This window comes from Physella acuta, unplaced genomic scaffold (genome assembly GCF_028476545.2).
Source record: "Physella acuta isolate Inbredline_101_S28 unplaced genomic scaffold, ASM2847654v3 ptg000792l, whole genome shotgun sequence".
In the NCBI taxonomy this organism is placed as follows: Eukaryota; Metazoa; Mollusca; class Gastropoda; family Physidae; genus Physella; species Physella acuta.
In genome coordinates this window covers 409,712-425,709 of record NW_026732310.1, presented here as the reverse complement: position 1 = coordinate 425,709, position 15,998 = coordinate 409,712, and the positions used below count along the sequence as shown (strand labels likewise).

The window sequence follows — 15,998 nt, the reverse complement described above, 5'->3', positions numbered from 1 at the left end:
GTAAGCATCATTTAATAATAGAAAAAAATAAACATGAAATATTCTTTATGTACATAAAAGCATGATAAGAACATGAGAATCTTGCAAGTAAAATCTTCACTTTTGAATGATTGAAACTGTCAAATATTTGACAGATTTTTTTACTCCAAACGATAAATCTAATTTGATTCTATGACTAATGCATAATGCATTTACATACTAACAACACTAGTGTAGCTTTATTCAACTTGTGCTTAACAATTTGATTTTTAAAGCTATTTCAAAACTTCTCAGTTAACTTTCTATTGCTGCTAAAGTAGACATAAAAGCTTTTCTCTCTATTCAATATTAGTTTTTAAAAATCTGCATAATCATTGGCCTACTACATGATGTTAGCTCAGTGTCATGTGATTGTCTACTAATATTCTGAGCTTTAATCATAGGACTACTCTACCCCCAACACTTTAATTGATGAAAGAACTAAAAACTTAGAAAAAATATCAAAGACTTTTAAAACACCTTGAGTCCACACAGTTGATAGCTTTTAGTGGAGAACTTCTGTTTGTTAAATTTTGAAGTGGTCTTTACATATTCTAAATAGTATACATGTGAAATTTTGTGGATTAGTGATGTGTGTGCTACTTATACATACATACATATATATATATATATATATATATATATATATATATATATATATATATATATATATGTGTGTGTGTGTGTGTGTGTGTATATAGACACACAGACTAAAAACTTGTAATTAGTGGATTCAATGTGACAAAGATGTGCCCATGCTATTTGTGTACAATGATCACATGTAAATATTATGGCATATTCCTGTGTTCTCCAGAGCATTGTCAGGATTTCATGACTACCTTTTTAATTTTCAGGTCAATATATGATTATTCAACACGCTAATCACAAACCATATTTTTTTGTATGTTTGAACAATTTGATGTAATGCTGTTTCTGTGAAGTTTTCATTAATAACTGTAATTTTTGACAATGTAAATCTCATTGAAAATATTTAGATGAATGTGTCAAGCAGTCAGCTCTTCAGTTCAATCAAATATAATTCATTGCATTCTTAAAATGATTTGAATCCTTGAAATCAGTATTATAAATTAGAAGTGTATTCAAAGTGCTAGGGTAGCCATGAAGTCTGTGTAATAAGTTCTTTCTTTTGTTAACACGATCATTCAAAATACCAGAAGAGGAAAAAAATCAAATTTTTTTAAACAAACTAAAATTGTTGTGTATATTTAGTTGTTTGATATGTCACTGTATGATACATATTTGTATGACATTTGTATAATACGTATTTGTGAATGACAAAAAAAGGAGCTTGTTTGCTGTGATTTGATCCAAGACTTCTATACATTAATTAACTCTTACATGTAGTCACTGACCAAGGGTCAGACAGTGAATGAAGTCACTGATCAATGGCTAACTATACATGATGTTGTATGCTAGGAGATACTTGTATTTGTGTATACATGAGTATATAAGTGTGTGTACATGGAGGATATGTGTGTGCTTGGTAATATGATACATGTAATTGTGTATCAGGTTGTATCATACACATAAGTGTGTGTACATGGGTATATAAGTGTGTTTACTAGGTTATGTAATACATATAATTGTATTCACATTGGCGTTTACTGCATATAATTGTGTACATGATTTGGTTGTACAAGTATTTAACTGTGTGTATATGGCTATATATACAAGATGAGCAAAAGGACAATGATGTTGATGTGTTTCAAATGTTTTTGACTGCTAACTTCCTTCTTACACACACCATTTTGTTGGTATCTATTGTAGAGCTGATACCAGTGTTGCATCATGGTCTACTTGTATGATTTAACCATTAGCTTTACATGTACTGTGTGTTTGGGAAACAAAAGGAACAGTGACAGACTGTTTGATGACAAATCTACAGTATGTTTGGGAAACAAAAGGAACAGTGACAGACTGTGTGTTGACAAATGTACTGTGTGTTTGGGAAACAAAAGGAACAGTGACAGACTGTATGATGACAAATGTACTGTGTGTTTGGGAAACAAAAGGAACAAAGACAGACTGTGTGATGACAAATGTACTGTGTGTTTGGGAAACAAAAGGAACAGTGACAGACTGTATGATGACAAATGTACTGTGTGTTTGGGAAACAAAAGGAACAAAGACAGACTGTGTGATGACAAATGTACTGTGTGTTTGGGAAACAAAAGGAACAGTGACAGACTGTGTGATGACAAATGTACTGTGTGTTTGGGAAACAAAAGGAACAGTGACAGACTGTATGATGACAAATGTACTGTGTGTTTGGGAAACAAAAGGAACAAAGACAGACTGTGTGATGACAAATGTACTGTGTGTTTGGGAAACAAAAGGAACAGTGACAGACTGTATGATGACAAATGTACTGTGTGTTTGGGAAACAAAAGGAACAAAGACAGACTGTGTGATGACAAATGTACTGTGTGTTTGGGAAACAAAAGGAACAGTGACAGACTGTGTGATGACAAATGTACTGTGTGTTTGGGAAACAAAAGGAACAGTGACAGACTGTATGATGACAAATGTACTGTGTGTTTGGGAAACAAAAGGAACAGTGACAGACTGTGTGATGACAAATGTACTGTGTGTTTGGGAAACAAAAGGAACAGTGACAGACTGTGTGATGACAAATGTACTGTGTGTTTGGGAAACAAAAGGAACAAAGACAGTTTGTGTGTTGACAAATCTACTGTGTGTTTGGGAAACAAAAGGAACAGTGACAGACTGTGTGATGACAAATGTACTGTGTGTTTGGGAAACAAAAGGAACAAAGACAGACTGTGTGATGACAAATGTACTGTGTGTTTGGGAAACAAAAGGAACAGTGACAGACTGTGTGATGACAAATGTACTGTGTGTTTGGGAAACAAAAGGAACAGTGACAGACTGTGTGATGACAAATGTACTGTGTGTTTGGGAAACAAAAGGAACAGTGACAGACTGTGTGATGATAAATGTACTGTGTGTTTGGGAAACAAAAGGAACAGTGACAGACTGTGTGATGACAAATGTACTGTGTGTTTGGGAAACAAAAGGAACAAAGACAGTTTGTGTGTTGACAAATCTACTGTGTGTTTGGGAAACAAAAGGAACAGTGACAGACTGTGTGATGACAAATGTACTGTGTGTTTGGGAAACAAAAGGAACAAAGACAGTTTGTGTGTTGACAAATCTACTGTGTGTTTGGGAAACAAAAGGAACAGTGACAGACTGTGTGATGACAAATGTACTGTGTGTTTGGGAAACAAAAGGAACAGTGACAGACTGTGTGATGACAAATCTACTTCCTGTATTCAAGCACCACATTGTTTATTTACTTGTTGCCAAACTTTTGTGTTGTTTTATTTCCTTGAGGTCACTTGGTCAAGTTGAACAATCCTTCAAGCTGTCAAGGGTTTTCTAAGAATCAAACATCTACGCAATTATTTCCTTTTTATTTTGTTTACATACATTTGTGCTGATTACCTGTATATACCTACCACTGAAAGACAGATTAGCAGAATGCTAGAGCTTTTTTGTTTGACTTTTTTTATTCTTTGCATAATAAATTTGTTACAGAATTTGTATAGAGAAATGACATGCAATATTTATAAACGAGATGCAAACTAATATGATCCATTTTTTTATGTTTATTTTTGGGATATTCTTTATGTCATCAAATTAAATAATATAATTCCACTCGTCTCCGACTTTATTTGTTACACTTGGACAAGAATAAATCAGTTGTTGCATAGTACATATATGGCCGGTCTTAAATGTCAGTGTTACAAATCTTCTTTAAAACATGTCAGTAATACATTTTACATAAAACAAGCCAGTGCTATTACATATGTCAGTATTACATTTTACATAAAACATGTCAGTTCTATTAAATGAAACATAAGTATTACATCTTACATAAAACAGTGCTATTACATGAAATATGTCAGTATTACATTTTACATAAACCTTGTCAGTAATACATCTTACCTAAAACTTGTCAGTAATATATCTTACATAAAACATGTCAGTATTACATCTTACATAAAACATGTCAGTATTACATTTTACATAAAACATGTCAGTAATACATCTTACATAAAACTTGTCAGTATTACTTTATACATAAAACATGTCAGTAATACATCTTACATAAACATGTCAGTGTTGTTAAATCCTACATAAAATCAAGTTATACCATGTATGAAAAAATTACAAAGATAATTTTAACTGAAAAAGGAAATGAAAAAATACTGATATTTAGAATATAGAGAAAATAGCTTTGACCCCCAGAACAAAGTGCACAATTTCTCTAGATTTAAATTAAGTTAATTAAAATTAAATAAAGCCTCTTGGGTTTTTGGTTTAGCTTGTTACAATTTATTTTTCTTAGTTTGTTTTTTTGTGGGGGGGGTGGGGGGAGTGGTCATCATATTAATATATTGACCAAGAAGTAAAGATTCTACAAAACTTCTGCTAAAAGATAGGAATGATCACACTTTGCTAGTAGGAAGTGGATGAGGGTTACAGCGTGTTAATTATGTCTTATCAAGCCATACACACAAGATATTTTAAAAAATTGTTTGTTAGTCAAGTAGGAGAGTGCATGACAAATAGATCTGATTTTTTCTTTCTTTCTTTCACTTTTTTCTTGTCAGATGAAGGAAGTGCGTAGCCTAAAATATTTGTCATACTATTGTATAGAACATTTGGTTTCCCAGAGATTGAATATAGAGACAAGACATTGTACCCGCATTGACAAATAACTAGAATTGATAGTAAGGTCTTTTGATAGAAAACAGCTTGTTTCAGTCACAGTTCGCACACACACATACACACGCGCAATCGTGACATCATAATGACATCAGCAAGTACATTCATACAATAACTGCAGCACGAACGCATAGAGTATGAGATCATTGTGATGTCAGCAAATACACACTCCGTTATGACGACATCAAGTACACAGATTCTCAAAATCATTGGATCATAAAGACATTGCGTGCTGAACATTTTTCTACTCAGCAGTAATGTTACCGTTTTGTTTCATTGTTTTATTAACTTACAAACAAGCGTGTTTCACGTTAATACAACATAAATTTACACTTTCATACAACATAAATTTACACTTTCATACAACATAAATTTACACTTTCATACAACATAAATTTACACTTTCATACAACATAAATTTACACTTTCATACAACATAAATTTACACTTTCATACAACATAAATTTACACTTTCATACAACATAAATTTACACATTCATACAACATAAATTTACACTTTCATACAACATAAATTTACACTTTCATACTGAACAACCTTACACACTCATACAACCAATCATCACAAAACACGACACACAACAAAGGCCGTGCTCCCACTACACAATATGGCGCAAGGCGTGTCAACAGTGTGTGTCACCATTCAGCCAATGACTAACGAAAGTCACGTAGTCAGACAAGAAAAAGTTTCGGTCCACTCATTCAATTAGCACGCCAACATTTGTCTTCTCGAAACAGCTCAAGAAGAAACAACGGAGATGGTGTCTAATTAACATAAACACCGGAGTTATGGTGTCTAAATAACATAAACACCGGAGTTAAGGTGTCTAATTAACATAAACACCGGAGTTATGGTGTCTAAATAACATAAACACCGGAGTTAAGGTGTCTAAATAACACAAAGGTGTTCCTGTCAACATGAGGAACTCAAATATTGCTTGAAATACGTGACGTCACTATTCCTCTCTGTTAAAGTGGAGCATCATTCTTTTATCAACAGCTCATTGAGCTAAATGGTGTTCTAGTTATGTTAAAAAATAAACGTCTGGTGTAATTAGGGGTCATCCATAAATGAAGACAAGCTTTTTTGGCGATTTTTATCTCCCCTCTCAGCTCCGTCATACATCGTCTCAAAAAGCCAGACACCCCCCCCCCCCCTCTAAAATGAAGTCACACCTCAGGCCTCAGCCTACAACCCCTTCAACAGCGCAGTTGAATTTTTCCTAAAACATCGATATTTTTTTTTCAAAATCTTGTCTGAACTCTGTCAACATTGAGTATTTTAAATCCAATTCCTATGACAATTTATTGAAAGCAGTTTTCTAAAAACGCGAAATAACTACTAAAATTCGCTTTCTAACATTGCTTTTTTATAATGTAAAAGTGTGAAGTCACACCATCAGAACCCCTCCCCCTCATCACACACCGTCACAAAATTACGGACCTCCCTCCCCCCTACGAGTGTGACGTCATTTATGGACGGCCCTAAAAAAAACAACATGTCTAATGTTGGGTCACTGTGATAGACTGCAGGATGCAGTTCAATGATCGAAAAAAAATTTCAGCTCGTCTCAATTTTTTTAGCATTGATTCATTGAAAGATTATCGATAACGAACGAAAGAATAAAAGGATGAAGAGTGACTAACAGAGTTTATTTTAAGTAGGTGGTGGTGTGGATAAAAATAGAATAGTGGGGATGGAACGGGAATTTCCACTTATGTGAACAAAACACACACACACACACACACACATCCACACACACACACCTTAAAGTTTATCCTAAACAAAATAAAACAAAAAGTATCACTCATCACTGCAGCACACAACGACAACGGAACTAAACACAACAACACAATGAGCCATGACTGGTGAATCAGATTAGCTGCAGCATGGCTATCATCAAGATCATTAGGACAGTCATTACAAGGCTGGCAGTGGCCACTGGGCCGCCGTTAAATAAAGCCGTGTACCTGGACCTGACGCCCGTCTGGTGCCGGCAGTCGTTGGTCACACCTGCGTAGAAGAAGTCTTGCATGATCTGCCCCACCTGACGGTTGCAGAAGCTGTACACGGCTGTCTCACATCGGTATCTGGCCACAGATACGCTGGGGGGGGGGGGGGGAAACAAGAGGTGATCGTTAGTAGAGGTTAAATTTAGTCGTTATCTGGGGCTATAGTTGGTCGTTATCTGGGGCTAAAGTAGGTCTTTATCTGAGGCTAAAGTTGGTCGTTATCTGAGGCTAAAGTTGGTCGTTATCTGAGGCTAAAGTTGGTCGTTATCTGAGGCTAAAGTTGGTCGTTATCTGAGGCTAAAGTTGGTCGTTATCTGGGGCTAAAGTAGGTCTTTATCTGAGGCTAAAGTTGGTCGTTATCTGAGTTTAAAGTTGGTCTAAAATTGTCCGTTATCTGAGGCTTAAAAAGTTGCCGTTAAATGCACACACAAAAAAACGATTGCTCTAGTCGTTATGTTATTACTGAATAAATTCGATTGTTGTATCTATCCAGTTTGTGAAACCCTTACAAGTGTCGAAGCCACCACCGGTTGTAATATTTTAACCGACAATACAACTATTTTCCTGCCTCCATCCTGGTAAATCCGCTCATGTCGTTTGACCCTCGCTAGTCACAGTAAGATAAAAATATCACCCCACGGGAACCTAAGGGAGCTAATCACCTGACCAATGAGGAAGTGCAAAACAAAAACCCCGTCTAGCCGTTGTTGGGTGTCAAGTATTTACTAACTAAACAAATGTCCCGCTGGGTTCAGAAAGTTTGCACTAAATAAACATCTATTATTTATGTCTCTAAATAAACATCTATTACTTACGTCACTAGATAAGCATCATTATCTATCTCACCAAATAAACTTCTTCGTTATTAAAAACTAAACATCTATTTTCTTTGTCATGACTACCAAAGCCCGATTAAAAAAAAAAAAAAAAAAAAAAGTTTTCATTATAAATAGCGTGCAACTGGCGCTTAGTTATTGTTATTTAGTTATTATTTTAAAATAGTTTTTTTCCGTATTTATTCCCCGAATATTTTCGCGCATACATCCGCCAAGTTGTACCACATAGTCATAAAGCTCGATACTAGATCTAGATCTAGTTAGAAACATTCAAGTGTCCAGTCACTCCCCGTAGACCAGAAGAAAAACCACGTGACCTACTTGCAGGCGAGGTCTTGTAGCGCACCACGCGGCAACTGCTGGTTGTTCTGGTTCTCTAGTGCAACCACCTGGTTGACGCCCTGGTTGAAGAGGGCGTAGCAGCGTCTGACCTCAGGTGTACTTAGAAGGCAGCGGATGTTGCGACGTAGATCTGGACGGTAGGTGAGGACACATGGATAATAGACAACTTATGGGGGGGGGGGGGGGGCAGGAGAAGTAGATCTAGATGGTAGGTGAGGACACATGGATAATAGACAAGTTATGGGGGGGGGGGGGGCAGGAGAAGTAGATCTAGACGGTAGGTGAGGACACATGGATAATAGACAACTTATGGGGGGGGGGGGGGGCAGGAGAAGTAGATCTAGACGGTAGGTGAGGACACATGGATAATAGACAACTTATGGGGGGGGGGGGGGGGCAGGAGAAGTAGATCTAGATGGTAGGTGAGGACACATGGATAATAGACAAGTTATGGGGGGGGGGCAGGAGAAGTAGATCTAGACGGTAGGTGAGGACACATGGATAATAGACAAGTTATGGGGGGGGGGGCAGGAGAAGTAGATCTAGACGGTAGGTGAGGACACATGGATAATAGACAAGTTATGGGGGGGGGGGGGCAGGAGAAGTAGATCTAGACGGTAGGTGAGGACACATGGATAATAGACAAGTTATGGGGGGGGGGGGGCAGGAGAAGTAGATCTAGATGGTAGGTGAGGACACATGGATAATAGACAAGTTATGGGGGGGGGGGCAGGAGAAGTAGATCTAGACGGTAGGTGAGGACACATGGATAATAGACAAGTTATGGGGGGGGGGGGGCAGGAGAAGTAGATCTAGACGGTAGGTGAGGACACATGGATAATAGACAAGTTATGGGGGGGGGGGGCAGGAGAAGTAGATCTAGACGGTAGGTGAGGACACAACGATAATAGACAAGTTATGGGGGGGGGGGGGGCAGGAGAAGTAGATCTAGATGGTAGGTGAGGACACAACGATAATAGACAACTTATGAAGGACATGAGAAGACAGGAGAGGACACAACGATAATAGACAACTTATGAAGGCATGAGAAGACAGGAGAGGACACAACGATAATAGACAACTTATGAAGGACATGAGAAGACAGGAGAGGACACAACGATAATAGACAACTTATGAAGGCATGAGAAGACAGGAGAGGACACAACGATAATAGACAACTTATGAAGGCATGAGAAGACAGGAGAGGACACAACGATAATAGACAACTTATGAAGGACATGAGAAGACAGGAGAGGACACAACGATAATAGACAACTTATGAAGGACATGAGAAGACAGGAGAGGACACAACGATAAAAGACAACTCAAGCGGTCGGCGTGGTCGAGTCGGTAAAGCTCATGGTAGTTAAACCGAAAAGTTTCGAGTTCGAACCCTCGGGCAGATGAGGCTCGTAAGCTGGGGACAGCCACTCTTCTGGGAAAGACAACTCCAAAATCTAACAGTTGCTGCTTTGTAGTTTGTTCTTGGTTGGACAAAGGCTATGGAAGCAAATCCAAAAAGAAAAGCAGGCTAAAATCGGAGTCAATGGCCTCAATGGCGCATAACCAGTTGACACGTCATAACCAGTTGACACATATACTTAATTGTATTGTGTTGGAGGGGGATCCATTTCAACACAAAAAATTAAGAACGAAGAAGAAGAAGAGTCCTAAACCAGTAGTTCTAGCAGTGTTTCTTTCAGGCATCTCTCCTACCCCACCCCTATCAGAGACCCCCCCCCCCCCGCTCTTCCACCCGGAAGTTTTAAGTGCTCCCGTAGAAAAATGCCTGAAAGAAAACCTGGTCTAAAGGACAGCATTGATAACATGCGGCATTAAAACAAGAATTATAAAGTTCCCTATCCCCATGACATAATTAAAACAACAATTAAAAAGTTGCCTACGTTCTAGATCCAAGGTACACAACCCCTCGTACGCCGTGTGCATGTTACGTCTGGTGAAGACCAGTTGCAGAAACCTGTCGGCTGGCTGGTTGGACCCTGGCAGACGACTCTCAAAACAGTTGAGGTAGCTGTTGTAGTTCCTGGAACAAAACAATCTCACGTTGTCATGGAAACGATAGATCCAGAACCGTAAACATGATAGTGTATACATGATTGTGTGGCATATGTCAGGGGCATTATGTCAGGGGTATTATGTCAGGGCATTATTGCAGAAGGATTATGTCAAGGGCACAGTGCCTATCTATGTCAGGTGCATTATATTGGAGGTATTGTGCCAGGGGCACATGTCAGTTGCATTATGTCAGGGGCATTATTCCAGGGATATAAAGTCAGGGGTCTTATATCCATGTCACGGGCATTATGCTGACTTTAAAAATCCACGAAAGATTAGATGATTATATGCAAAAACGTATGGTTATATTGGCACTCCTTTTAGCATGAGAAGATTATATGATCAGAATAGATAGCCTTATCCTTGCAATCAAATCTTACGATGGGATAAACTGCAAATCAAATCTTACGATGGGATGAACTAACCTGTAAATCAAATCTTACGATGGGATCAACTAACCTGTAAATCAAATCTTACGATGGGATGAACTAACCTGTAAATCAAATCTTACGATGGGATGAACTAACCTGCAAATCAAATCTTACGATGGGATGAACTAACCTACAAATCAAATCTTACGATGGGATGAACTAACCTGCAAATCAAATCTTACGATGGGATGAACTAACCTGTAAATCAAATCTTACGATGGGATGAACTAACCTGCAAATTAAATCTTACGATGGGATGAACTAACCTACAAATCAAATCTTACGATGGGATGAACTAACCTGTAAATCAAATCTTACGATGGGATGAACTAACCTGCAAATCAAATCTTACGATGGGATGAACTAACCTGCAAATTAAATCTTACGATGGGATGAACTAACCTGCAAATCAAATCTTACGATGGGATGAACTAACCTACAAATCAAATCTTACGATGGGATGAACTAACCTGCAAATGGAATCAAATGCAGCCATTGTAATCGCTTCAGGGTTGCCGCCATTTTGATTGGGAATGGGTGGGTTGAGGTTGTTGTTCCTGATCTGTTCTGTCAGACATTGCTGGGCCACAGACTGACCATTGCTACTGACCACTTGGGTGGCTACTGCAGGATTAGATTAGGATCAAACTACGTTATTTTTCTCATCATTTCTTTTGTTATAACTTTTTCGTATAAGAAAATTATATTTAGCTAAATAGTTTGCAGTGCTAAACTGAGAATGTATACCCCGTTTACACATACGACATGAAGCCTGTACTTTACATGTCTAGTAAAAAAAACAGCTCGCAACATGTTAATTTTATATGGAAACATTTTTTTTTATAACGGAACATGTTAACTTACTTATTGTGATTTTTCTTTTGGACACGTATAGTGTACATATCTTAAATGTAAAGGCGGTGTTTAAAGCGTTAAATTGCGTGGTTACTTAAAACCAAAACGTTATTTATAAGACACCCACAACAATTTTATTTTCACTAAAATGCAAAGCATTTTAATGTTTAAAAATCTATTATGGCCTAATGTAAAATAATTATATATATATATATATATATATATATATATATATATATATATATATATATATATATATATATATATATATATATATATATATATATATATATTATATATATAGGCAATGTAGTTTTAATGGGGCGATACAATCAAATACCAATTATGAATAATTATATATATATATATATATATATATATATATATATATATATATATATATATATATATATATAATGTGGCTTAGGGTGAAACATAATGTAATTTAAAAATTACATTATTTTCAAACAGAGGAAGTCTCCTTTCATAATAATTTTAAAAAAAACAACGAGTTTTACCTGTTAATAAAATTCCAAGAAAAAACATTGTCTTCTGCTAGACTCGTTGGTAAAAAAAGTCGAATTTATTTGATAGATTTCTATCCACGATTTGGTATCAATAAAATGGGCAGGACTTAGGTCAAAACATTCCGACCCGAGCTTTTTAACAGAATCCGGACGTCAGTTTTCAATCGGCTGCTACTGTCAACACGACGTCAGGCTATCAAGGCAATCAGAGCAATCAAATAAAGATCGATGTAATCAAACGTTGTTTATGTTGACATTACTTTATGAAACACACAAGCTGGTGATGTTGTCACTGACACAATTTCTCAGATCTCCATCATGTCAACTGCTTGACACCTAATGTCAAATATTGACAGATTTGTCAAATATTGAGAGATTTGTCAAATATTGACTCTACAAGTTGAATGAATGTGGTTTTAATTAGAAGTCAAAGTTGAAGTTTATTTCATGAACCGAATGTGTAGCAATGATCTAGGGAAACACAGCTAAACAAACTTGGTCACATCTATTGAACACTGACCAGGATCAACCAGCCTCTATTGACCACAGGTAAGTGACAAACACAGCGACCTAAAGAAAAGTTTTTCTCACCCACCGTCCGTGACTTTTGGTAGAGGGCGGGGATTTCCTGGGACTTAACACCTAGTGGACTCACGGGGATGATCGGCTTCTACCTGTAGCCTGCTGGGGGGAGGGGGTTGTATCCTCATGGTAAAGCCATTTTTGTATCATGATGGTAAAGCCATTTTTGTATCATGATGGTAAAGCCATTTCTGTATCGTGATGGTGAAAGAAGTTTGAAACAATGATGGTAAAGCCATATTTTTGTATTGTGATGGTGAAATGAATTTGTACAATGATGGTAAAGCCATTTATGTATCATGATGGTGAAATGAATTTGTATCCTGATGGTAAAGCCATTTTTGTATTGTGATGGTGAAATGAATTTGTACAATGATGGTAAAGCCATTTTTGTATCGTGATGGGAACACCATACGTAACCTGCTAATGTCATCATTGTTTATCATGCTGGACAGAAGTTTATTGACATCATCTGTATAACGTTAAATGATGTTTGATCTGTATGAAAGCCAACTTGATGTTTTACCTGATTGATGGTCAACTTGATGTTTTACCTGATTGATGGTAAACTTGATGTTTTACCTGAATGATGGCCAACTTGATGTTTTACCTGAATGATGGCCAACTTGATGTTTTACCTGATTGATGATCAACTTGATGTTTTACCTGAATGATGGCCAACTTGATGTTTTACCTGAATGATGGCCAACTTGATGTTTTACCTGAATGATGGCCAACTTGATGTTTTACCTGAATGATGGCCAACTTGATGTTTTACCTGAATAATGGCCAACTTGATGTTTTACCTGAATGATGGCCAACTTGATGTTTACCTGAATGATGGCCAACTTGATGTTTTACCTGAATGATGGCCAACTTGATGTTTTACCTGAATGATGGCCAAAGTGATGTTTTACCTGAATGATGGCCAACTTGATGTTTTACCTGAATGATGGCCAACTTGATGTTTTACTTGAAAAATGGCCAACTTGATGTTTACCTGAATGATGGCCAACTTGATGTTTTACCTGAATGATGGCCAAAGTGATGTTTTACCTGAATGATGGCCAACTTGATGTTTTACCTGAATGATGGCCAACTTGATGTTTTACTTGAAAAATGGCCAACTTGATGTTTACCTGAATGATGGCCAACTTGATGTTTTACCTGAATGATGGCCAAAGTAATTCTTTACTTGAATAATGGCCAACTTGATGTTTTTTCTTGAATGATGGCCAACTCTCTCCCTCTATGTGTGTGTGTATGTGTGTGATTATATAGCCTAGTACATTTTTATTCCCCCCCCCCCCAAATAAAAATAAAAATCATCGTGTGTGTCTTCCGTACAACATAAACCGCTCTACACAATGCTAGCTAATCTGTATTAAAAGCCGTCACCAAAACCACTTATTTTTCTTCCAGATAATTATTCTTTTATTTACAATCTACGGCAGAGCGAGAGAAAGAGTAAAAGGTGGGGGAGGGGGAGTGGGGGGGGGGGGCGAGAAGTAGCGAGCAGACAAACAGGGAATGTAAGTGTAATTATCAACAGGAAATACCGCGCTATCTGACCTTTTGACCTTTCTTGTGTCACGGAAGTGAGCAATCAGCTGATTGAGATTTTAAATTCGGCATCAAAAAAAATATTTTGACTTTTGTGGACACTTGTTAATTGAATCAAACAAAAAGGATGTGAATCAAAGTAAAACAAATCATTGGTTGTCTACTTGTGGCAGTACCATACCCCCCCCCACCCCCACTCCCCCTCCATCAAGAATTAGGCAGCATCATCTCCCCTGAAGTGAAAAAAAATCTAAACTATTATTTTATTAAGTTTGATTTTAAATATCCCATCACTTTAAGATAAGAAGACCTCCATTGCAGACAGTTCTGTAGTTTGTTTACATACACATATTTGTGTCTCGGTGGCAGCGTATTTGTATTTTGGTCACATTTTGTGTTTTGGTGACATTTTGTGTTTTGTTGACATTTTGTGTCTTGCTTGATATTTTGTGTTTTGTTGACATTTTGTGTTTTGGTGATATTTTGTGTTTTGGTGATGTTTTGTGTTTTGGTGACATTTTGTGTTTTTGTGATATTTTGTGTTTTGAAGACATTTCGTGTTTTGGTGACATTTTTGTGTTTTGGTGATATTTTGTGTTTTGGTGACATTTTGTGTTTTTGTGATATTTTGTGTTTTGAAGACATTTCGTGTTTTGGTGACATTTTTGTGTTTTGGTGATATTTTGTGTTTTGGTGACATTTTGTGTTTTGGTGACATTTTGTGGCTTGAATACATTTCGTGTTTCGGTGAAAATTCGAGTTTTGGTGACACTGTGCCTTGTGTGTATGAAGAAGTGTATTGGAAATGTCTTTTGTCTTTTGTCTTGGAGATTATGTGTCTTCAACAATATCGTGTCCACACGAACTGTTAGCATAAAAAAATATTCGAAGATGTTGCAGTGACTAAATGTTAACTAAAGACATTAAGTGAGGGGGCTACAGGACATTACCCCACCCCCGGACATTTACCCCCGTATTAACCCCCCCCCCCGGAGCAATTACCCCCTGTCAATTACCCCCTGTCATTTACCCCCCCCCCCCTCAAGTTATAATCCTAACTCTATTTAGAATTCTATACCTATATACTACGTTAATCCAAACCTTAAGAAAAAAGACCAAAACCTAAGCATCTACCTTAGCCTAAAACTTAACACAAAACCAAAACCAACGCTAGACATTTGTTTAAGCCTAATCCTAACCCTAGCTCTAACCCTAGCCCTAGCCCTAACCCAAACTCTAACCCTAAACTTAACCCTAGACCTAGACCTAAACCAAACCCTAAACCTAAATCTAAATCTAAACCTAACCCTAGGCCTAACCCTAACCCTAACCCTAGCCCTAACCCTAACCCTAACCTTAACCCTATACCTAGACCTAAACCAAACCCTAAACCTAAATCTAAATCTAACCCTAGGCCTAACCCTAACCCTAACCATAACCCTAACCTTAACCTTAACCTTAACCTTAACCTTAACCTTAACCTTAACCTTAACCTTAACCTTAACCTTAACCTTAACCTTAACCTTAACCTTAACCTTAACCTTAACCTTAACCTTAACCTTAACCTTAACCTTAACCTTAACCTTAACCTTAACCTTAACCTTAACCTTAACCTTAACCTTAACCTTAACCTTAACCTTAACCTTAACCTTAACCTTAACCTTAACCTTAACCTTAACCTTAACCTTAACCTTAACCTTAACCTTAACCTTAACCTTAACCTTAACCTTAACCTTAACCTTAACCTTAACCTTAACCTTAACCTTAACCTTAACCTTAACCTTAACCTTAACCTTAACCATAACCATAACCATAGCCCTAAACCTAGCCCTAACCCTATCACTAACCCTGTCCGTGAGGGGGGGGGTAATGTCCTACTGGGCTAGGGGTAATTGACAGGGGGGTAATTGACAGGGGGGAATGCCCTGTTCCCAGTGAGGATATCTGTCAATGTTCATGTC

The 15,998-nt window shown here is 37.3% G+C and overlaps 1 protein-coding gene across 2 annotated transcripts; it reads right to left on the bottom strand.

Annotated features, from left to right (window-relative positions):
- Positions 1-3,656: 3,656 nt before the first annotated feature.
- LOC131950963 (uncharacterized) lies at positions 3,657-12,413 on the bottom strand. Of its 2 annotated transcripts, XR_009388374.1 has the most exons (6): positions 11,884-12,413; positions 10,981-11,134; positions 9,908-10,047; positions 7,983-8,133; positions 4,180-6,918; positions 3,657-4,125 (listed from the first exon to the last, which is right to left on the bottom strand). XR_009388374.1 is itself a non-coding variant. In XM_059313198.1 (5 exons), the coding sequence occupies exons 1-5, from the start codon at positions 11,909-11,911 to the stop codon at positions 6,687-6,689; spliced, it is 705 nt and encodes a 234-aa protein (XP_059169181.1). In that variant the 5' UTR covers positions 11,912-12,413; the 3' UTR covers positions 3,657-6,686. The 2 variants fall into 2 exon arrangements, 1 of the variants encoding a protein (XP_059169181.1); XM_059313198.1 differs by having other exon boundaries at positions 3,657-6,918.
- Positions 12,414-15,998: the final 3,585 nt, after the last annotated feature.